The sequence below is a fragment of the Rhinolophus sinicus genome, linkage group LG02 (genome assembly GCF_036562045.2).
Source record: "Rhinolophus sinicus isolate RSC01 linkage group LG02, ASM3656204v1, whole genome shotgun sequence".
NCBI lineage: Eukaryota > Metazoa > Chordata > Mammalia > Chiroptera > Rhinolophidae > Rhinolophus > Rhinolophus sinicus.
This window is the reverse complement of record NC_133752.1, coordinates 145,352,922-145,377,257: the sequence shown is the minus strand read 5'-3', so window position 1 is coordinate 145,377,257 and position 24,336 is coordinate 145,352,922. Positions and strand designations below refer to the sequence as shown.

Here is a 24,336-nt window from a genome sequence, read left to right as displayed (position 1 = left end):
GTATACTTCCAGGAGTCTTTTCCAAGTCAAGTTGTTGTCCTTTCAATCCTGGTTGTGGAGGGTGCCGTTCAGCTTTAAGTTGCTGTCCTTTGTCTTAGTTGTGGAGGGCGCAGCTCAGCTCCAGGTCCAGTTGCCGTTGCTAGTTGAAGGGGGCGCAGCCCACCATCCCTTGCGGGAGTTCGAACCAGCAACCTTTGTGGTTGAGAGGACGCGCTCCAACCAGCTGAGCCATCCGGGAGGCAGCTCAGCTCAAGGTGCCGTGTTCAATCTTGGATGCAGGGGGCGGAGCCCACCATCCCTTGCGGGAGTCAAGGAGTTGAACTGGCAACCTTGTGGTTGAGAGCCCACTGGCCCATGTGGGAATCGAACCAGCAGCCTTTAGAGTTAGGAGCATGGAGCTCCAACCACCTGAGCCACTGGGCCAGCCCCCCATTTTTTTTTTTTAATTGGGGAACAGTGTTTTCCCAGGACCCATCAGCTCCAAGTCAAGCTGTTGTTTTCAATCTAGTTGTGGAGGGTGCAGCTCACTGGCCCATGTGGGAATCGAACCAGCAACCTTGGTGTTATGTGCACTGTGCTCTAACCACTGAGCCAACTGGCCGCCCCACCAGCCGGATCCTATACCTCATACTACATTCTTCCAGGCCTTATTTAATAGCAGGCTCAAGCATTGTTAATAAAAACATTTATTTTTCATTTTATACAGAACAACCTGAAGTCTGCATCATGACAAGTTACTCAGGGGTTTACAGACAGTGTGTCCATCTCAACAGCGTGGTTCTGGGGATTAGGGATCCACACAAACACAGGCAGGAGTTGTGAGGGAGGAAGGGGGCACAGCAGGAGTGTATTTCAATCCTTTCTTAAAGAAAAGACAACAGAGCATTCTGAGTCACTGGAAACCTGTGCAGATGAGGCTTCTAAAACAAACACTGTACTGTGAGCTCTTAGGGAAGGGGCAGGATAAGGACCTTGATAAATAAAGGGACATTTTCTTTTGGCAGGGGATTAAGGAGGGAGGGTTACTATTTTTAATGCCCCCAGCCCTAGGACCTGTTATCCAAAGGAAACCAGGTCTAATCTTACATCATTTCCCTGCTCAGAAAGAGGTGCTAGTACCCCTGGGACCAGACCATGAAGGTACCATGCTGGTCATTCCCAAGTACCTATTCTATGACCCACAGCACACTAAAACAAAGGGGGGGGGGGGTCAGAGGGTAGTGGCTTGTATTCTGTGGAAGTGAAAAGTTTAGTTCCTGTTAAGCACTAATAAAGCCAAATGACTAGGAAAGACCACATGTCAGACAGTGGTATATACAACCTGCTGAAAGAGGTCTCTAGTAGGGACCAAGAGGGGATGGGCCAGAGCGTCCTCAGCTTGAGGCGCAGCAGGTGTAGACAATCTCAAAGGAGGTATTAAAGTAGTGGGGAATAGAATACTCCCAGATCTTAATTTTCATGGGGTAATTTTAAAAAAAGAAATAAAAATCAAACACTGGTGCCAGTAACAACAAATGCCATGGCTTTTATGGTCACCTGGTAGCATAAAAAAATGCCAAAGCATGTCCAGCTAACCAACACGTTTTGCTGGGAAGTGTCTGTGCACACTGGAGAGGGCAATGGGGCTTGGTACCGCTGACAATCCAACATGATTCCTATGGAAACAGAAGGGGCAGAGTCCTGGTTTGCTGGCTGACTGAGGACTGGGCAGAGAGGAACCAAAAGCTCCTAAGTGACTGCAGACTTTCTGCAATCAGCTTTGACCCAGGAAAAGAGGAGCCAGATTCACACTCTAGAGATACTGGGGGGGCCAGATCTAACACACACCACATGCATTAGTCCTGGTCATCCTGCAGTCGATGGGCAACTCATACCAGGCAGGGGAAAAGAAAGGAGCTGGTTAGAGAAGAAGGGGTCACTTTTTATCTTTCAAAGTCTTAATTTATATTTTAACCTCAAACTTATTATCAGTGCCTCAGATACAATTTAATCTTAAGTCTTTAAAAGTCCCCTGAAACAAAACAAAAGTATACTTTTTTTTTTTTTTTTTTTCAAGCTCCCTCACCTTCTGGTAGTTTCCCCTAGTCTCCATTTTTACCCTGACTTCGAGTCCACAAACTTCATCAGACCGTCTGTGCTCATGGACTTGGGCCTCTCTAGAGGGAAGCCTAGGGCTCGACTCCAGATGAGCTGTGCCAGGACACCCAATGCTCGTGACACCCCAAACAGGACAGTGTAGTAATTCATCTCCGTCATGCCATAGTACTGTAAGCGAAAAGAAAACAACATATTGTTAAAGGCCCAGAGGTCGTGGCACCTACAAATCCAGGGTGACAGAAACCTTAACCCAGTCAATCTTAAATAGAAATGACACTGGGAAAAGTATAGCAATTGGGATTCTGAAAAGAGAGTACTACCCCTTTCCTCCTGTCCCACTCCCCCCACCACAGGCAAAGCAACTTGATCAAAAGGGTAAGGAAAGAGGCAGAAGAGGCCCTGCTCTCACTTGAGAATTGATTTTGTGCATGGCAGAGAGCAGCAGGGTTTGGTTCAAACTAGAGGGAAAACAGGGAAAGGAGGACTCACCTGGAGGAGCACGCCACTGTGTGCATCTACATTGGGCCAAGGATTCTTGGCCTTGCCCTGCTCTAAGAGGACATTGGGCACAATCTTGTACAGCTGAGCAACCAGCTTAAACATGGGGTCATGAGGCAGGTGTTTCAGAGCAAACTCTCGCTGACAGGTATATCGTGGATCAGTCTTCCTTAGCACTGCGTGGCCATAGCCTGGGACAACCTGTAAGGAGTGAGGGGGGAAAAGGCAGTTGTGTTCTCAGGTAGAAACTCTTGTCTTTTCTAAATTCTTCAGGTTAGACAAAAGGAAAACACAAAACTACAAAACTAAAACTCCCCTAATTTAGGGACCTCTTCTCATTCTTTTCTCCTTAATTCTTCCAAATTGCAACTTGGGTCTTGCCTTCTTTCCTAGTTGCTAAGCAGCCCTGCTTACCCGTCCTGAGTTGAGTGTGTTCCAGATGTAGTCTCGTAACTTCTCATCTGACACACCTTTGCCAACTTCCTTCTGTAGTTGTGTCAGCCAAACAAGCACTTCCTATGGGTAAGGTTTGGGGAATAAGAGTGTCAATACATATGCCAGGAGAGAAGACCAAAATCAGAAACAAAAGCATGGGAGTAAGAAAAACATGGAGCAGGGAAAGAAACAGTCTTACCTGATTTGCCAGTCCATGTAGGGGCCCTGCCAGCCCATTCATGGCTGCTGCAAAAGACAGGTAGGGGTCTGAAAGGGCACTGCCCACCAAGTGGCTGGTATGGGCACTTACATTGCCACCTTCATGGTCACTGAGGGGAAATAAGAAAGGAGAATCAATGCCAAGCAAAAGAGGAGAAAAAAGGGGCAGACTATGGAAACACAGATCTTGTTCTCTTATTTGTCACAACTGACCTAGTTATTGGCTCACACCAGCCCATAGCCAGTCCGTTATACATAAGCTCTTGTAAGAGTTGTCCCAATCTCACTACGAGCCTTTATTCACTCATCCACAGAGCTGGAGAGGTTACTGGCTGATGATGCCTGTGTCAAGCTCCCTCACTTCCGATTTAATAAGCAATGGCCAGAAGAGGGAGCTCCTGGAAAGCTAAAGGACAACTTAATGTGAGCAGCTTAGTACCTTTTCCCAGCTAGAAGCACTCTTGTTCTTGGTGTGGTTATGGTAATTTCCCTAGACCTCGTGACGTTCTTTACAAGACCCCTTTCTTGCCCTGTATCATCCCTTATGCTGTGTTTCCATCACCTTGCTGCCTACCACCTGTTCCCAGAAAATGAGGTTGTTAAGGAGCTTTTCTTAAAATTTCTCGCCAATCCAGGCTATGTATGGTTGCTGGGTCTAGCTTACCTGTGGATGGTGAGGTACAAGCGCATGAGCTCAGTAAACTGAGGTTCGGTATAGCCTAACATGTTGGTGAAATTGTGGGACCAGTCCAGCTTAGAGTCAATGGCCCCAATACTGCTGCCCTCACGGTAGAGATTCCGGTAGATCTTTGCCGCAACACAAGGTAGCTTTGCGATCAGATCCATACAGTCTTCATAAATCAACTGAAGGGGATTAGAGGGAAATGGACAAAGAAAAAGATTTTTCAACAAAGAATTAGGCAGGGATACTATTTGTCCTCCATGGATTGGGCTATTTGATGGTTATATACTGGGTGGTTATATATGAACACGACAATAACCATTTAACTGAACAACTATTATGACCTAGGCACTGCACTGAATGATTTACATAATACTATCTCATGTACATTAACACGTTATTCCCAATTTTTTACAATTCTACAAAATATATGACCTCCATTTTACAGATGAAGAAACTGAAGTTCAGAGAATTCAGTTGAAAGTCAAAGTCAGAATTTGAACTCTTGTATGTTTAATCATGATCGTTCCTGCAACATGACTTGGAATTCAAAGTGTTTTAAGACATTAGGTTTTAACAATTAATTCTACTACCATGTTTCCCCGAAAATAAGACCTGGTCTTATATTAATTTTTGCTCCAAAAGATGCATTAGGGCTTATGTTCAGGGGATGTCATCCTAAAAAATCATGCTAGGGCTTATTTTCCGGTTAGGTCTTATTTTCGGGGAAACACGGTATGTTCCTCTTTCAAAGGAAATTCACTATATATGCCAAGGGTCAAACAGCAGCATTCAACTGTTAGTTAATAGCAAAGGCTTCCATTTTTTAAGCACTTACGATAACAGATACTGTGCTAGATTTATGTATTTTCTTACAATAATCCTGTAAGGTAATATATCCGTCATTTTACAAATGTGGATATTAGGGCTTGGCCAGGTTAAGTAACTTACACAAGGTTACCCATTCAGCTAATAAGCATCAATCATCTAGTTTAAACAATTAATGCATAGCCACACTGGTTTCACCTATATTCTTACTTTCCCAAATTATATGGAGCTAATGCCAGACATCATATATTCAACATGTAAATATTTAAGCATGTATCTCTAAACGATCAAGGTCCTTCATAAATAAAATCACAAAACCATTATCCCACTGAAAAAAAAGTAACAAATCCTCAGTATCATTAAATATATACTCAAATTTCCATGATTATACCCCTCCCTCATTTGTTTGATTCAGGACTGAAAATAGCCCACATTGCAATCGTCGGATATGTCTCTGAAGTCTCTTTTAATCAATTTAAGTTCCTTCTTATGCTCTCCTTTTTCAAAATCTGCAATTTATTTGTGGAAAACTGGATCACTTATTCTTTAGAATTTCTCATACATTTTGCAGGGTATGTACCTGTGATGTCATTTAACATGTTCCTCTGTCCACTAATTTCCTATAAACTATAAACTGAGGGTTAGATATAGAAGCTTGACCAATTCAGGTTCTCTCTTTTTTTTTTTTTTTAGCAAGACTATCTGATAAATAGTTATGTTAATTTATTAAGAGAAACATATAATATCTAGTTGTCTTTTTGTGATGTTAATAATAGCCTGCTCAACTTTTATGTCTCAGTTTTATCTTCTCAAAGGGATTTTAAGTTGCTTTAGAAAACGGACAGGGTTTCAGTAGATATAAATTTTAAAATAACTTTAAAAAAATCTTCTTTTAACCACAGTTCCACGTACGTAGAAGACATGGAGCAAATACTTGCTGATTGATATTACATAGTGCTATCCTATCAAGCTAACTGGCTAAGTGCTCCTATAAGTAGTCATGAGGTCTCAGTAGTTCTGTTGGAACAAACAGCAAAATTTATAACTAGCCTAAATGAGTTAATCCCTATGAAGTCAAGTATACTCAATTAAACAGTGAATTTTATCAAGGCCACCAGGATTCAGTGAGAATACTGCCAATATTAAAAAGCTACTTGAAGCAAGAAATACTTAGCTAACACCTGCAAGTTCTCAGATTACTTAAATGATAATCACCCTACTAACTATACCTCCTTACAGATTTACATACCCCAAGGACGTAGGTTACAGTGGCACCTCGGTTTTCGAACGTAATCGGTTCCGGAAGACTGTTCGCGTTCTGAAACATTAGGAAACAGCTGACAGCTAGGCCTCAGGATCTTGCACTCAGCAGAAGCTGCGTGACATATTCAACTTCCCAGGCGTGTTCGAAAACCGAAGCATTTACTTCCGGGTTATAGCGTTTGTAAACCGAAATGTTTGTCAACTGAGACGTTAAAAAACCGAGGTACTACTGTACTTCCAGAAGCCTGCATCAAGAACATGCAGTTCTAAGGGGACCTGGATTTATTAGCAGAATGCCAAGAACAGGATTGGCAAACTGTGATCTGTGGCAAACTGTTATCTGTGGAGTATATACTAACTTTCAAAATCACTTGCAAATTACAAAAAGGGGATTGTTTCAACTTCTACTGGTGAGAGTGAAGTTTATAAAGCAACAAGTATCAAACTATGTATGACACAGCAGGGGATCCTTAGCCTGCTTTTTGTAGTGGTCAATGCTGTACAGTCAGAAAAACAAACCAAAACAACAACAAAACTGTGGCAGAGAACTCCTGCTTATTCTTTCTTTAATAAGCTAAGACGGAAGTGCTGTTCAGTTACTTGTATCAACTCATTCTTCATCTATAAAGCCTTGGAAAAAAGACGTTAAAATATGTCACCATCACAACAGTCAGGAATATAGGTAACAAAACTGACCATTATCGTCGTGAGCCACCACCTCTATTGTAAGAAAATTCTAACCAAGTAGTCAGCTATCAAGTAATACTAAGAAGACACAGAAAAAAAAGAGAGCTAGTATTAATGGTGAAGGGACCTTAGAGTGAAGCATACTCAAATTTGAATCTTGTCTATACCACTTACTAGCTGCAGGACCTTAGGTAAGCTACTTAATTTCTCTATCCCTCAGTTTTCCCCTTCAGTAACAATGGGAATAACAAATAATATCTATCTCACAGGATTTTCCTGAGGATTAAATAAAAAAATGAACATAAAGCATTTAAGCATAATATTTAGCATGTTTTCAAGAGTTGTTAGGTATTAGGATAAAATGGTCTTATTATAAACAGCTTTAAAACCTACAATGTAACATTTATAGGCCTTATAAAAAGTGACATTATTAGCAAAATTGTCAGCTACCTTGTAAATTTTACTCAGCTCATCAAAGGCTACTCCACAAACAGCTGGTTGCATCACAGTTATCTGATCATGAGTGAAGTTAAGCCAAATAGAAAGAGACCTAACTCTTTCAACTCAAGAGATTACACTATCTAAAGTCATGTGAACTGTTATGGAAGAAACGTTGTCGGCAGATCATCCTCTTGACGTATATGTAAAAAAGGAAAGGTGAACTGGTGATTCTAGTAAAGACTCAGATCACATATAAACTTAACATAAATTTTTAAACAGAAATAACCAGCTGAATGCTGTCATATAATTCTTAAACAGCCCATGGTTAAATTAACCAAGACAGAAAACTGAACTGAAAGAGCATGTCTGACATTTAAGAGAGTCACAAGATATAGAAGCAAAAGAGCACCAAGCTCTACGAAAGCACTAAACTTACTGGTGTTAATTTTTGTGTAGTGTGAATTTATTAGACACATATCCTAAGGCTGACAAATATATCAGTATTGCTTATACTCTCCAAAAGACTGGCAAAGTCCTGAAATACAACATGTTTACCTCAAGACAGCCACCCTCAGATGACATCTCGCAAACTGATGATGGCAGAACAATCAATCAATGGCTGTACATTAAAATGGAGGCAACAGAAAGCAAATGAGAATGAGTTCATTTCAGTGATTTAATACAGGACAGTGTGAAGCAATGCAGCACGTTTAGATGCCTGAGAAATACAGGCATCTATTGTAAAGTAAAAAGAAGCTGTTTTCTCCCCTCCTCAACAGTCAAGACAACAGCATTGTAAGTAGTAACAGGCACTTTCAGGTGGTCAATTTCTAAAAGATGAATTTTAAAACAGAAGAACTGTAGGTCTTGATTTAACCTTTTGTGTTATGGTGACCCACACAGATAACGATTACTTGAATAGCATTTTAATAAGAAAATGAAAAGCACTATATTCAGCTCATACAAGTTTCTGAACCAGCAGGTGTGTGGCTCTAGAATGTGTATATTCTGCACATTCCAATTCCTTCCTCCTCAGTGCCAACCAGACTAATATCAATTCCAAACTCTCCTTCCCTCCTGCCCCCAACAGCAAACATGGTTCTCTATACACAGTTGGCATCAAATAAATACTGACCAGCCAAATGAAGCAGGATTTGCCAAAATCCCAAGGGGATTTCATCAGCCCAGTAGGCCATGCTATGGCCCACAGACCATTCGGTACCTTGCATCATAGGGAACTCTTTGGGGCCTTCTTGGCGGTTGGCATCGTCTGGTCAAAAATCATTTAGTATTTAGTATACCTGCTTTGCAAAAAGGAACTCTTCTGTTCCTATACTACCTGTCTCTGAATAAGAAATAAAATAAGATATTCTGTAAATCTAACCAGAAAATCTGTACTTCATCCAGTGTTGTATGTCGGGTAGTGGAAAGAGGGTGGAAGAAAAATTATACACTATGCATTGGGACGAGGCACAACAGTCTTCTCCTACTACAACCATAGAGTACAAACTATTACAATCACATTCCATTTTCTGACAATAAAGCTCAGTATCCTGGATCCTACTTTCAGGATACTAACCACCCTTCTGTTCCTGACAGGTCTCTTGAGTGGGCTAGTCCAGCACTGTGGCTGATTAGACTAGTCCTCTTAGACTCTAGAGTTGCCTTGGCTGCCATTCACACCCAACTTGTAAGATTTCCCAAGGTCCTCCTTATTTGAAGAGAAGGTGATGGTGCCCTTTGGGACTAGTGCTGAGATGACTTAGTGAAACCTGCCTCAGGGACCCTGCAGTTAAGTGACATCCTTTTCAATGTTCCAATAGCCCCGTTACAGCAGGGTTATTGAATAATTTCTTTTTTCCATACATCACCCTAACCAAACCAATAACCTTGGTGAGAGAAAGCATGCTCCATTAATCTTTGTGATCCCAATGACTGACAAAAAGCAAGCCTACAATAAAAATTTGTTAAATGACTTTCTGGCATAACTCAGAGAAGCAAATTTCCTCAAGAGTCTACATTCCTTTTTCTTCCTTCGCACTCAAGTCCTTTGAATCCCTATCACACATCGATTGCCACACCAACATTTCCTACCTCCCAGTACTTGGTTCGGTGGACACCTTCTGCATATGCTCGGGCAAAGTTACTTTCACTGTTGAGGGCTGTAATGGCTGCACTGAGCTGAGACATAGGGTGTAGATTGGTGGGAAAGTTGTCCAGCATGGTAACCACATGGGAAGGCAGAGCTGCCCTCTTTGCCCACTCTTTTGAGAGCCAAGATACCTGTGGAAAAGGAGACACTGCTCAAAATAGGAAAGGAAAAAAAGAGAAAGACAGTGACATCTGAGTAGAGAAAAATCCAAGAGAATTCAACCCAATCCACTTATACAGAACTCTGCTCTGATTCCTTCCCCTCACAGCACATCTCTATAAACTACCACCCACAACCAGATCAGGATTAACTGTCTGAGATTAGAGAAAGGTAAAGGACGAGGGGAACGAGAAAGGCTCAAGTCCTTCTGCTTTACCTGTTCTTCTGTTGGGACTTGTCCAGTTACCAGCAGCCAAAATAAGCCCTCCGGCAGCGGCTCTTCTCCACCCTTAGCCTTGGGCAGCAGTTTCTGGCATTCAGGAATACTATAGCCTCGGAAACGGATGCCCTTGAAGAAGAGTAAGAATTACAACTGTGAAATTTATTAGACTGGAAATCACATAACTGATTTCAACATTTCAACAAGTTAGAACTTTTAAAGCTTAAATCTTCACATAACTTACTTCTGCTTTGTATTTTTAGTTTTACTAGTTGATGTATTAAAAAGGTAAATGGATTTTCCAGTTATTCCATACGTACCTATTTTCCACCTTCCAAAATATGAAGGTAGGTGCTTTTTGTTCTCTTTATCCTGGCTGGTCTAAACCACGGTGTTTACAATAGTCAGTAAACACAATTATTACTGATTGACATGAAGATCTCTTACCTCCTCAGGATCAAGAACTGATGTTTCATATACCAATCCCTTCATGCCTCTCATGCCACCGTACATCTGAAGAAAAGAATAGGATGTAACTAATAGAATAATTCAGGCTAGAGCCTGTTTGTGCTTTATAGGATCTGGGAGTGATGAAATCTCTGATTTGCAAGACTTCATTTGGGGACGATTTCTGAAGAGTTAACTTACTATAGTATAGAACTTTGCAAGAAGACTGCTAAGGTTGGAAATGAAATTCTTAACTTGATAAATCACTATCTTTATTTGGTGCTTCTGCTACTGTTTCCTTTTCTTACTGAATTTTATTTTTTCTCCTGACCACTCTTACCCCCTCATTCCCACCAACCAAAAGAAACAGAATAGGATCTATTACAGAGGAAGGAGGAAGAGACCAATGGCTAAAAACTGCTGTGGAAATATCATCTGAGCTGCTCAGACTCTCAGGGCTGAAGAAGAAGCCATCCAAAAGCTGTTCTAGAAGGCCCACTAGAGCTGTGGTTTAACTGGACAGTCAGTAAGGCGTCAACTCAAAAACAGACAGCCCTGGTCCCAAAAGTTGAGGGTTTGGGAAAAGGAATAAAAATTTCATTCATCTCTCCCATAGGTGAATTACGTTAGGCTCAACTACTACATTTGTAGGGAAGAATGGTCTGATTTCTAATGAAGACCCTTAAGCATCAACATTTCCTTGTATGGCATGGAATGCTTTTGAATAGTCAGTGAAAAGAACAGTTCTATCGTTAAAGCACATTACAGAGCTGCTGTTTCCAGCCCAAACTCCACAACCCTTACCATGTCCACAGTGATCTGGCCCACCACTGTCTTGCCATGTTGCTGCCTGAAGGTCTTAACTCTGGCCTGCTCTTTAGGTATCAGGTCAGCCAATACATCTTTCAAACTCTAAAAAGAGAAGCAGAGAGGCTAAGTGATGGCCAAGATGTTGATTAGATTTCCTGCAAAGTATGTATATTAATTAAGACTACTTTTTAGAATTTGGCTTTCTCTATCTGCCAGGGAAGACTGGTCAACTTCTCTGTACATATGAGGTTAAAAGAATTAGGCGAAGGAGAGGGGAATAGGGAGTTCTTTTCATGGGTACAGAGTTTCAATTTGGGAAGATGAAAATGTTCTGGAGATGGATGGTGGTGATGGTTGTACAACAATGTGAATATTTTTTTTTTAATTTAAAGATTTTATTGGGGAAGGGGAACAGGACTTTATTGGGGAACAGTGTGTACTTCCAGGACTTTTCCAAGTCAAGTTGTTGTCCTCTCAATCTTAGCTGTGGAGGGTGCCGTTCAGCTTCAGGTCCAGTTCCCTTGTTAGTTGCAGGGGCGCAGCCCACCATCCCTTGTGAGAGTTGAGGAGTTGAACCGGCAACCTTGTGGTTGAGAGCCCGCGCTCCAACCAACTGAGCCATCTGGCCACCCTGAATATTCTTAATTAATGCCACTGAACTAATACACTTAAAAACGATTAAAATGGTAAATTACATGTGACGTATATTTTACCACAATTAAAAAAAGATTAAGCAAAAATATTTGATATTCCCATCTCACTATACTATTGAGTATTTCTTAAAATAGAAGTAATAATATTTATAACAATAACAATAACAATGGACACCTCCAGGAGATAGGCTAATGAGGCTGGGTGACAGCCAAACTACCCTCCAGCCCCATCTCAGGGTCAAGCTGCCTTAATGATTCTCCCTCCTCTTTGCCCAACCTTACCGTGGAGGAAGCACTGGCATGCCGGGCAGCAAGAACAAGACAGGATGAATTCTGCAAGGAAAACACAGACATTTATGCAGTAGCTACTCCTCCCTCCTATGTATTAGTAAGGACGACAGTGACTCAACCTCTCTCTCTTCATCTTAGCCTGTAAGGACAGTTTGACATAAGAAAACTTTAAAAGGTCCTGAGCAGCTTGGAAGGAGTAACCAAGCTGCAGGCAGCAGGTTTAACTCTGCTTCTTGCATCCAGAACTTCCTTAGCATTCCCTGAAGAGAGACTCCTTCCCACCATCTGGGTTCCAGGGCTGGGCTTTGTTCAGCACAGAGGAAAGGTCAGAAAGGCAGTCGTTACAGAGTACTCAGTCCATCCCAATCTAGCTGTCAATAGTTCTGAGTGGCCCTGAGAAAAGTAAATGAGGAAACTGATCAATTATCGTATTTTGCCGTGTATCATGCACTCTGTGTATAATGCGCACCCATGTTTTTGGCCCAAACTTTCAGGGGGAAAAATCTTTCGTTTTAAATTTTTAATTCAAATTTTTATTGGTTTACATTTAGGTACTTATTTTTTGTATTATAAAGGAATTTTAGCATCTTTTTTTTTAACATGTTATGGTACAAGAAATTTTATGTAACAAATATTAATAATTACAAAACACAAGACCAGATACAAGGTACAAGAAATTTTATGTACCGGTAACAAATTTACAATATTTGCATACCATTGAAGGCCGAGAACTCTTCCTCATTGCAAGTTGTCGTAAGTTCGACAAAACCAATTATTGTATTCCAGGGTATTATTTTGCATACAGATAGGGTTATTGATTTCTAGAGTTACACTTTTAACTCATAAATGCAAATAAAAGAATTAAAAACATTTATATAGATATGGAATTAGTACTACCCATGTATAATGCACATCCTTATTTTTCCCTCACAAATTTGGGCAAAAAGGTGCGCATTATACATGGCAAAATACAGTACTTAACCCTGTACTTAATCTCTCCAGCACCTAGTCTTCTGGCAACACTTCAACCTCTCCAGTCAGTCCAGGAGAGCCCACAGGCAGAGGCAGACTTTTACAACACTACTTTAAAAAGCTCCTGGTAAAAGCACAGAGAAGACTGAACAGCTACAAATAACAACTGACGAAAGACTACTCAACAACAGCAATTGAAACTAGAAAACTGGAACATCTTCAAAAAAGACAACAAGCTAGGGGAGAAAAACTCCTTAAAGGGGGTGAACTAAAGACATTTCAGACAAACAAAAGCTGAGAGTTTATCCCCTATACACCTGCACCCCAAGGAATTTTTAGATACACTTCAGGAAGAAAATCACCCAGAAAGAAAGGTCTGGGATTCACGAAGGCTACCACCTCTCTACCAAGGTAAGTGTAGCTAGCCTACATTTTGCTATATTTAGAGATTGTCTTTTCCCCAAAGACAGATTGTTGAGTTGCAACATCAAGTTCAACACTGCTATTGAAAAAGACCAATTATACTACAGTAGCACCCACTTATCCGTGGTTTCACTCATCACAGTTTCAGTTAACCATGGTCCAAAAATATTAAACAGAAAATTCCAGAAATAAACAATGCCTAAGTTTTAAATTGGGTGTTCTTAGCAGCCTGATGAAATGCCCCCGTCCTGCTGCATCCCACTGGGCCATGAATCACCCCTTTCTGCAGTGTATGTATCCACGCTGTACGTGCTCCGACCCATTAGTCACTTAGCAGCCGGCTGTTACTAGACCCACTGTCGAGGTACCAAGGTATCGCAGTGCGTGTTCAAGCCACCGCATTTCACTTAGTAATGGCTCCAGAGCAGAGCATAAGAGTAGTGATACTGGCAATTCAGACATGCCAAACAGAAGCCATAAAGTACATCCTTTAAGTGAAAAGGTGACTACAGTACAATAAAATATTTTGAGACCACAGTCACATAACTTTTATTACAGTACATTGTTATAATGGTTCTATTTTATTATTAGTTATTGTTGTTAATCTCTTACTGTGCCTTATAAATTATACTCATACGAGTAAGTATGTACGTATAGGGGAAAAACATAGTATATATAGGGTTCGGTACTACTGCAGTTTCGGGCATCCACTGGGTGTCTTGAAACACAGCCTCCGCAGATAAGGGGGGACTCCTGTACTATAAAGGGCTTAGACAAGATTAGCTACTCTGCACAAGATTATTTTGATAAAATGAGATAGTGAAAGTTAGCTCGTTTCATCTATGTGTTGCCCACTATGCAACTCACAGGGTTATCTTGTGATAATTAAATTACAATGGATGTGAATGCACTTTGCAAACTAAAAAGATCTCACACACACACCACCCCCACCCACCAGAGAAAGTCTATACCTTTACTCCTTTTGCCAAAAGGCTAGAGATACCTTTTCTAGTAACTATTGCATTGCTGTCTGGTTGCACTGAAAATCATTTTAACCAGTGATACTGTATAAATTCCAAAAACCTACATGCTTAGGGTGAGGGTTCAGTAGGGCCTGAGGATTTTTAGACTTTAAAACCCCTTTCTGTTGGAGCACGCAAAGTTACTTTCACTGTCGAAGGTTGTAATGGTTGCACTGAGCTGAGACATGGGGTGTAGGATTAAAAAGGGAAGAGACCCCTCAGAAGAAGTTTATTTAGAAGAGAATCAATCCAAAGCTAAAGTCAGAGAACATAGGCAAACTCGTACGTCCCTAAAGCAAAGGGAGAACACCTCAACTTATTAACCAGAGCTGTCCTTAACTGCTTTCATTAACTTCCTAATGAGTCTCTAGTTCACTGAGGACCATTTAGGCAAGCAGCAGCACAAAAAGCCCTTTAGCCTCTTCACACTACAACGGACGAATGGGAGCCAGACCCAGCACTAAAGAAATAACTTAGCCTATTCTTACTAGTCACCAAAGAGTGGACAAAGGAAAACACGTAAGTTCAAACTACTGTTCTACAGAGCTAACCGCGTTCAAGCTATTCCATGTGTTGAAAGTAAACTGACATCTTAAGATGCTTAACCATAGAGCTGGGGAGTTCTGTGGGTAGAGCTGGGCCTCCTTGTTGACTCTCTAGTCTGACTTCCTGTTGAACTCTGTGGTGACCTCCCCGGGGGAGGGATGCGAATAAAGGGGAAAGCCATGTGGGGCCCCTTTCTTCTTTCCACATGGGCGGCCAGAGGGCAGTCCGGTGTGTGCTTGCACTCTTTGGTGGTTCCATTTCTTTTCTTTTCCCGAATAAACCATTTTCTTCGGGTGGATTATCTGGAGAATTATTTGGCCAGATGACACATGCTTCATGGTCCCACAGATTCCCTATTATACAGGCCCCATCTCCCAGAGACCGCATCAGCCCTGCAGACCTTTTAACTATGGGTCGCTGTGGTGGTTTGGTTGTCATTTTTAAAGAGGCAATAGGGGAACATATTACCTGAAAGAAGAAAGAAGTTGAAATATCTCCATAATGATAATTTTTCTACCGTTTCCCCGAAAATAAGACCTAGCCAGACAATCAGATCTAATGCGTCTTGTGGAGCAAAAATTAATAGAAGACTCGGTATTATATTATATTATTTATATACTATATTATAGTAAAATAAGACCGAGTCTTATATTACTTTTTGCTCCAAAGGACACATTAGAGCTGATTGTCTGGGTAGGTCTTATTTTCGGGGAAACACGGTACTTATAAACCACCTTTAAGTTTCTATAAGCGGCTGCTTCATTGGCAAAAAGAAGAATTATAAGAATAGTTCAAGGTTAAACCTTTGGGGAAAAAATAAAACACCTATACAAGCTCAACGAACAGAATGACAGTCCAGATCTTAGGATGAAAATCGAAATGAAGGTATCCCTTCCACCAATATGAACATAAAACAAAACAATTCCCTTTGTGAGATAACTGCTAGAATCAATGAGCTGTCCTTTCCTTTTACTTCATTTAAGATTAAAACAGAACAAAATTAAACAAAAATAAAAGAGGAAATCAGAAAGAAAAGGGTGGAAGGTCACTTAACAAGGCTATAAGAATGCAACATCACTTAAGGAATCAGATAGGTCACGACTGTTGATTAGTCATTTCTCAGATCTGTTTATATGAATGCCATTTTAAGTGAATAGTTAGGGAAGAGGAACTTGGAACTAAACTATCACTCCACCTCCACCATCAGCTAAGTCTTAATTTCCTTTGTAGAGAGGGACTTTATCATTTAATGAGAAGCATCAGGAATAAAGAGAGCTGATCTCACTTGTCTCTAATCTCCATTAGCAACACTTCTTAGCCAGATCTCCAAATTGCAAAGCAAGGGGAATCTGTGGAGAGCTTGGCTATGTAGCTATAAAATACAGCTAGCATATTGTTTGGACTACACTTCTCTGCCCTTTCCTGGCTGTGTGGACCCTAGCCAAGTCATTTAACCTTTCTGTGCCTCAGTTGCTCTGAGGATTAAGTCAGTATTTACAAAGCACTTAAAACCATGTCTGACACATAGCAAGTGCTCTGTATTTGTTATATAAAAAATATATAAAACAAAATAGTATGGCCACTTTCTTACACCCTTCAATGTCAAGTTTAGTCCTATTTTTAGCTAACCCTGCAGCTTAGGAAAAATTTTAAAAATCAGGAAGGTTTTAAAGTCAGCAATTCATTGATATGACCACTCAAAAGGCTAGAACAGGAAAAACTTAAATGAGGACTTTACCTAATGATGTAGAAAACAGCACAGGATTTGGAATTAGGAATGGAAACCTGTGTTCTAGCCCCAGCTCCATTACTAAAGAACAGCAACATTCAAAGCCAAACAACTAACTACTGTTTCCCTTTTCTTCTCTATATTTAGGATAACACTCAAGCTACTCAGCTCAAAGTCTGATTCTAAGGCTCCAATAAGGACACATGTAAAGTACTTGAGAGCCTTGCTATTTAAAATATGACTGCCTAGCCAGCAGCATCAGCATTACTTGGAAACTGTTACAAATGCACAATCTCGGGTCTCACCTCAGACCTATGGAACCCAAGCCTGCTGTTTAACAAGCTCATTAGGTGATTCATATACCATCAGTCAAGTTTAAGACACACCCATGGTCTAAAGTGTCAAGCAAGGGAGTAGAAGGGTAGAATGGAAAGAGCCTGGGATGAGAGTCTTCAAGGATCAAGTCCTACATGCAGGTCCTGCCACTATCCGGCTGTGTTATTCACCTTAGCTATAAGACCAACTTCTGTGGGGGAGGAAGCAAGTTTCTCCTACTCTCCTAGGTTTTTTCAGCTCATCTAGTAATTACATCTACATGAAACAGATTAACAAGAGAAAATAACCCAATTTAATATATATGTACGCATGGGAACCCCACATACATGAGGTTCAAAGACAGAAAAGGACAATGAGGTACATATGATATTTTGAGCTCAGAGGGGCTTCAGAGGGAAGGAACGATGGTAGTAAAAGGAACAATGTTCAGTAATGAGAAGTTTGCCCTGTCATAAAAAGTCATTTCTGGTAATAATCATTATGGGCAAGGCACCTAATTTAAATTCTTTAAGGAAGAGGTAAAAGTTTCTCATGAGCCTGCAGGGTCTTGATTGTCTCCAGCTCAAAATAATTCACTTGCCAAAGCAGCACATTTTGTGGAGGTCTGTTGCGAACCTCTACACTTTTTTTTTTTTTAAATTGGGGAATACTGGGGAACAGTGTGTTTCTCCAGGACCCATCAGCTCCAAGCGGTCCTTCATGCGGGAACTGAACCGGCAACCTTGCTGCTGAGAGCTTGCACTCTAACCAACTGAGCCATCCGGCCGCCGCCCTTCTACACTTTTAAGTCGCACTTTTCACAACTCCAAATTGGCAATAATAAAGCCAATTTCAGGGTAGACAAGTAGACTATATAAAATCATTTGCATGCAAACATCTAGAACGGTGCCTTCTGCACAGCTGAGTTCAGTATTTGTTTCTTAGAACTGTGTTGCCCTATTACCTACCACTTCAAGTGTCACAACTCTTTCCTGGAGTGGGATCCCAGGAGAGAGGCAGTCAAGCCTGAGGAAGGGATGAATAGGTAATTCCTCCCAGCTGTAGAACAGGAAACAAAGCCCCAATTTCCTTTTTAAGGGCCTCCTGACCAAGAGGAAAGGAGTCAAGGACAGGAAACAAATTTAACAGTAATCTCCACCAGCAGAGCAAATGACTTAGACAGGAGATGCTGGAGGACCCAAGGCCACACACCTCATTTCATCTACCCCCTGGCTGTCAAAGCAAGCTGCTGAATAGCTTTGTACAGTACAAACAGGCTACAGGCACTGATGGGACAGGCAGATTACAAACCTCTGAGTCATCCTTTGCACCTCCCAGCTCCTCCCCCAATTTTGGAAGTGTGGCAGCTAACTGGGCTTTTGGCTTCTGGACGCATGCCCTGCGTAGTTTCCCCAACCGGAACAGCAGCTGTCAGGTGAATCAGACACCTCTCTCAATAGGTCAGCTCTTTCTTGGGGAAATGGAGATTGCTGCTCCCAAAGACAGGACCTGACTCACAATGTCTGACAGGCAGGATTCTCTACAGAGTCGGGGTGGGGGTATCATAATCACTAAGAGGTTTTTTCAAACCTGCTGCCATCCTTGCAAGAACTCTTCTAGTGAGTTTGCTGTTACTGACAGAAGTGGGTTGTAGTTCTCAAATGTGCTAGGATGAAAAAAATATAATTAAAAGAATCTCTATCTTAAAGGGCCAAGGGAGGAAAAGAACTAATAGTACATGCAGGAAATTCTGCCAAAGACTTGCGTGTAATACTTAGGGTATTGGCCAAATCACTTACCAAAATTCAATTAAAATGACTCCCTTCTCCCCCAGTTAATGGCAACCATAGAATCCTACTTGGATAAGCACCTATTCTATAATGTGGTTATTTCCTTATTACTCCTTAGCTTATCATCATCATTGATCCACATCAAGGACCCTTGCTCTACAAGGAAAAAGCCAAAATTTTCTTGGATTCTCCACCCCAGGCACATTCAGAACATGTCCTGCCATACATCCAAGTACTCCAAGATTAAAAGCTTGAGCGAGATGCTTCTGATTTTAATAGAGCCCTTGTGCTTCATCAATAAAAGACCAGAGCTTGCCAAGCCAGCAGAACTGGTTCAGTTGATGAAGCAAACATAATACACTAATAACTGCTGGGAAAAATCTTGTGCTACAAAGGCTTCCAATGCAGAAGGAACAACTTGCATTAAGGGAAAAAGAACACACACAGGACAAAGGCTCCTCTCTCCCCAGAACCAGGTCAAAGAACTGAAGCCATTTAATATCTGTTTCACAATGGTAATATTGGAAGTAGGCCTGCACTACTCTGTCAGGTCACTTAATAGCCTGAGCAGAGTAATCAGATTTCATACTTTGACCCCTTTCATACTTACAAGGAATTTCCTTAAAAATTCTACCTGTCATTTCCTAATAGTCTCTTCCCTAAAGGTGTACTGACCATTCAGTGAGGATGACCACAAAAGACACCAATTCAACCTCTGAAAAGAATCAAGAGTCCTAATTTTCCTTAGGAGCCAAGGAAAACCTTACTTTAACAAATATTTGCTGAACACCTACTTATTACGTGCACACTAAGTGTACACTAGTGAATCATGCATATAGGATCTGTCACCTTACTACTTTCTCACAAACTAGAAACTGTTCCCTCACTTCTACAAAAAGTTCTTACGAATTTTAGCTCCTAACACTTTGCTAGAGAGATTTAAAAGAAACTTTTCCTAACATATTTGGAAAAAAGACCTAGAAAGACAAACCCAGAGAAAATATTCTAAGGACTATTGTTTAGAATAGTCACTTCTGAGTTCATTTTTAAAATAATCACTAATTCTGGGAAAAAATGCCCAAACACACCAAGTTTCACATATACATTCAATAAAGTTGCAAACACAAAGGCCTGCATGTGGCTTTACTGGCCCAACAGAAAAGGACCACCAAGCATTGTCAATCAACCATGGTACTTAAAAACAATACAGGTTTCCCCATCCCATCCCACCTTTGCTGAATGAGAATCTGAAGGTAGGATTCACGAATGTGCAGTCTGAACAAACACTCCAGGTGATGATGCCTACTGTGAAAGTAGAAACGTTTTAAAATGATAGCATGTTAAAAGAAATACAGGACCTAGAGAATATGAGCAGTGGAGGGAAGAACTGAAAGTCAGATCCTAAGAAAAGATCTATCGCTAAACTTGCCTCACTACTGTTTTAAATTTCACATCCCACTCCACTCTGTCACATAAAGCAGTGAAACAGCAAAAGGAACTAATGTGTGCCTTTAGAAAGATCCACCAAGGGGTGACCAGTTAGCTCAGTTGGTTAGAGCATGGTGCTAGTAACACCAAGGTTGCTGGTTCGATTCCCGCATGGGCCACAGTGAGCTGCGCCCGCTTTAAAAAACAAAACAAAACAAAACAAAAAACTAACAATATACAATTTCAAGGTTAAAAAAAAAAAAGATCCACCAAGTCTGGTTTCTTGCCTTCTTCCCATTTGGATTCTAAGAGCCAGGAATGTCAGCTTTCCCTTCTCTGATTATCTACTTCACCTTGCTGTCTCCCCACACCCATGCATTCACCTGCTACCAATCTAAAGGCCACCAGGAAGAACAGATGCACTCATCCCACCACTAGCACATGAAGCGTTATTCTCCATTTTTCACCTTTGGTCCATTTAGTAAGCATCAAGGAAGTGCCACTGGGTAGGCTGATAATCAAAGTGAAGGCACAGCGATTTCAGCCCTTGCCTTTAAAAGGCTTTAAGCCTAAGTAACATTTCACAGAACAAAACTGACTTAATTTGGTTGAACCCAATTTCAAACTAGGATTTATATAGTTGTGCAGTGGTAGAGGTCTGCAGTAAAGGAATCATGGGGATTAATTTAAGTGTCTTGAAAAAGTCTAAAAATAATCTAGAAATACTTTTGGATTGATTTACTCAAAGTTACCAAACACCCTACCTAGCTTAGAGGAGCAATTCTCAATGGTAAAGGAATAACTAGGGTTGGTTAAATCACACTGGCGTTAAGAGTCCAGAAGTGAACTGGTGGCCCTACTCCAATTCCCAGCCCAAATCCAAACCCAGATCACCTGTGAAAAGATAGCATTTACATCACAAACCTAAGCCACCAACAGCTAATAATAAAGCCACTGTTTCATATGAAGTCGTTTGGATAAACAAGAAGTCAAATAATCTGAATGCTCTGAATTAGCCTCTCTCTCCATTCAGGTGTTCATTAAATTATCTGATTGTGGGTAGGGTGAAACAATAGAATGACTAACATTTGTGTCTCCTAGCAAGGTTAAAAAAAAAAAAATTCCTTCTCAGAAAAGTGAAACTATATCTGACCTTGAGAATCAAAGTGGTAGAGGTCAGTTCTCCCAGGTCAGAAGACTATTTTTGCCTTCTAAAGCCTACCTTAACAGCAAAAGTAAAATGGAGTACCAATTAAGCTGCAGGCTCTGGAAAGCTCAGGCAGGTACTAACAATGCTGACAAACTAAAAGGTTTCTTGGTCTCCTGGTCATTCTGCTTAGAACTCAGGAAATTTCCAGTCCCGAGTTTGTTGGGCTTGTTAGTTTTAAGGGTCAAAAGCCTTACAATGGTTTCCGATTTACAGGTTTCTGGGATCGTCAGGTCCATCTCTGAGAAGTACACAAAATAAAAATGATACAATTAATCTAGCCTGTTATCCCAAAAACTTTCTGAGCTTCCCCAGAAGTTTAAGAGACAAAATAAATTGTCTTTTTCAAATTCATTGCAGGGTTAGACTATCTGGTCTGGGTTAGCAGCTCTGCAGTGAGCTAATTATGGTGTTCCCTCTTCTGCCAAAACACTATCTAGAACTTGCTTCATTTCCCAAGAGGATTCCTTACCCTGTGGTTCCCTGGCAGCAGGAGAAAAAACAGTCAAGTAAGACAAGTATGTCCCAAATGATCAGCCTCCATCCACCCAGTACAAATCTTACAGGCTTCACCTTATCTGCCAACCATGAAAGCCAAAACTATTCTAAGACTTTTCTTTCCTTCAGGTGCTGGCAGCTTTGATCCATCTGCAGAAAAGTAATAAGTTCTTTGCAAGAGTCAGTACCACTTTTGGGATTGTCCCTGCTTGGATTAGAAGGTTGGTACTCCCTCAGCATAGCAGTTTCTCTTTAAAGGGCCAAGTTATACAGAGACAGAGGTACTAGCAATTTGAAATTCAAAGCACCATTACCTACAACAATACTCCTATGAACCAAAAGGCAACAAAAATCAAGTAAAGGGCCCCCCAAAATGAGCGGAATCTCTCCCGGGTAGATTTAGGAGCAAAAGCAAAACCCGGATGGATCTAGTAGTAGGACTGGTCATGTGACCTTGGGATTACTATCTCCTGCCCAGTATCTTCACTTAATGGCCTGTTTGGAGGCACAATCCTGGTTCTTTCTCCAATGATATGTAACAATCACGCAGGTTTTACAGGGGCGCTCCACACCACCCAAGCCCTCCCATATAAAGAGTAAGTGCAAAAGTCACAAGGACAAAGAGAACCCGACTCCCACTCCTCTAACAGGAACTGCTATAGTTTGGTCACTAAAGGCTTAAATAATTGGGCTGGAGAAATGGAAAACAGGCAGTTCAGAAACTGACAAGACCCTCCCTACAAAACAGAAGGCGAAATGAACCACGGCTCCAGCTCTGGCCCAGGAAGAGTGAACACATCTGTTCATGTTGCCACTCCTCTCACCCCCGACCTTCCTCCAAACAAGCTCTTCTCCTAACTCCAATGGAACACAACACCTGTATTCTCCACTGGCGGCTCCTTTTTCCAGGGACACGCATCACCCTCCTACACCCTAAACATGCGGGGTGACCGTAGGGTCCGGCCTCCCCACCCGCCCAATACCGCCTGCCGAGGGCAGGCAGCGCTCACTTCTCCCCTAGGGCCGGAAAGCCAGTGCAGCACACAGCCCTAGGAGCTCTATGCAAGACTGGCGGCCAGCCAAGCACAGGGCCCCTTTAAGGCGCGCAGGGGTGCGTACGGGTAGGGGAGGGAGACCCCGGCGCTCGAGGGCCCGCAGTCGCCTCAGCCCCACCCTGGGACGGCGCGCTCCCTCCTTCAGTTGCTCACCTTGGCTCCGAAGAGCCGGGCGGCCGCAGTGAGTAAAGCCATGGCGGGCAAACTCAGGGATCTGAGGGGAGGGAAGGAGGGGAGAAAGCTGCGGCAGGAACGAGAGCCGCCGCCGCTGCACCAGAGGCCGCGCCGACGGGTGGACAAGGTTGAAAGGAGGCGGCCGAGGGAAAGGGTAGACGAACCGGCGGCGGCGCCCAGCCCGAGGTCCTCAGCGAGGCCCCGCCTACTGCCCGGAACCCGCTTTCGCCCCTCTCGGGGGACTCGCCCCGGGCTCGGCCATTGGCCCAGTTTGGAGGGGGGGCGGGACCTGAGCCGTTGACAGCAGTTGTGGCGGGGAAGATTGGACCGCCGGGTTAGGCTAATTCAGGGTGGATCGGGCGGGGGGGTGGGGTGGGAGGAGGCGCGTGTAGGTGGCTAAGTATTTGCCTGAGAACTCAGTTAACTTTCTTAGGCTTTTTCCTTTTCCTTAAGACATTTGGGGTTAGTTTTGAGGTGAATATTTGAAAAAAAAAGCTTCAAGGACTTCAACCTTTGACGGTCCTCGGAAGCCAAACCCTTAATATACTATCAGAGCAACTAATAATTACCCGCTTCTCCTACCCATGTGGCATGCTTTCTTGAATGTCTTTGGTCAATGACTTAATGGCCATAGAGGTGACATCAGACAGGCTATGATGCCAGAGTTAGCCATTTGGTGGAGAGCACTTGAGGTAAGCAGAGGCCATTGCTGTTACAGATTCTAACAGACCGCAATATGTGGAGAAGGAAAGCAAAGGCAGGAGCATGAATATCCACTGCTCTTTGTGGGCTGTCAGTTCTGTGTCTAGTGCCAGGAAATCCAAGTCTTATAAATGCCCTCTTACTATGGAAGTTTCCAGCACAGACCAGAGCCTCTCGGTCCTGGACGTTAGTCTCCCCACTACTCCTGTCACGTAACGCCATATAGCCAGCCCACCCATCTTGCCTTATGGGCAGGAGCTGCAGACCAAACTGTCATCCACAATCAGGCATTAGGCACCCTCCCTTTTTGTCACATCACTCTCTTTACTCCCATAGGGCTTCTGAACCCTTCTCCTACTTGGCTACCTTCTATGCACCCTTATCCTGTGCTCCCCAGAGACCATTAAATGAACCATGGCACTACAGTGATCTGCCACACCACTCTTGACTAACTCCTCTGGGCAGACAAGACCTCGGGACCTTTCCACCTCCCTAAACTTATCATTGTCATTGACCCAAGGGCAGAGGGGAACTCACTCAAGGACCAGGGTATCTCATCTACAAACCCAAGCCCCAAGTGAACAATCCTCTTG

The 24,336-nt window shown here is 42.2% G+C and overlaps 1 protein-coding gene across 2 annotated transcripts; it reads right to left on the bottom strand.

The window, feature by feature from the left end:
* Window positions 1–668: 668 nt before the first annotated feature.
* On the bottom strand, window positions 669–23,243 carry CS (citrate synthase). 2 transcript variants are annotated; one of them, XM_019742363.2, is made up of 11 exons: window positions 23,021–23,243; window positions 11,874–11,924; window positions 10,933–11,040; window positions 10,129–10,194; window positions 9,679–9,810; window positions 9,245–9,433; window positions 3,914–4,113; window positions 3,230–3,359; window positions 3,010–3,111; window positions 2,587–2,796; window positions 669–2,265 (listed from the first exon to the last, which is right to left on the bottom strand). In XM_019742363.2, exons 1-11 carry the CDS (start codon window positions 23,060–23,062, stop codon window positions 2,095–2,097), a joined length of 1,401 nt encoding a protein of 466 aa, XP_019597922.1. In that variant the 5' UTR covers window positions 23,063–23,243; the 3' UTR covers window positions 669–2,094. The 2 variants fall into 2 exon arrangements, with proteins under 2 accessions (XP_019597922.1, XP_074181670.1); XM_074325569.1 differs by having other exon boundaries at window positions 11,874–12,275; window positions 23,021–23,201.
* Between the last annotated feature and the right edge of the window lie 1,093 nt (window positions 23,244–24,336).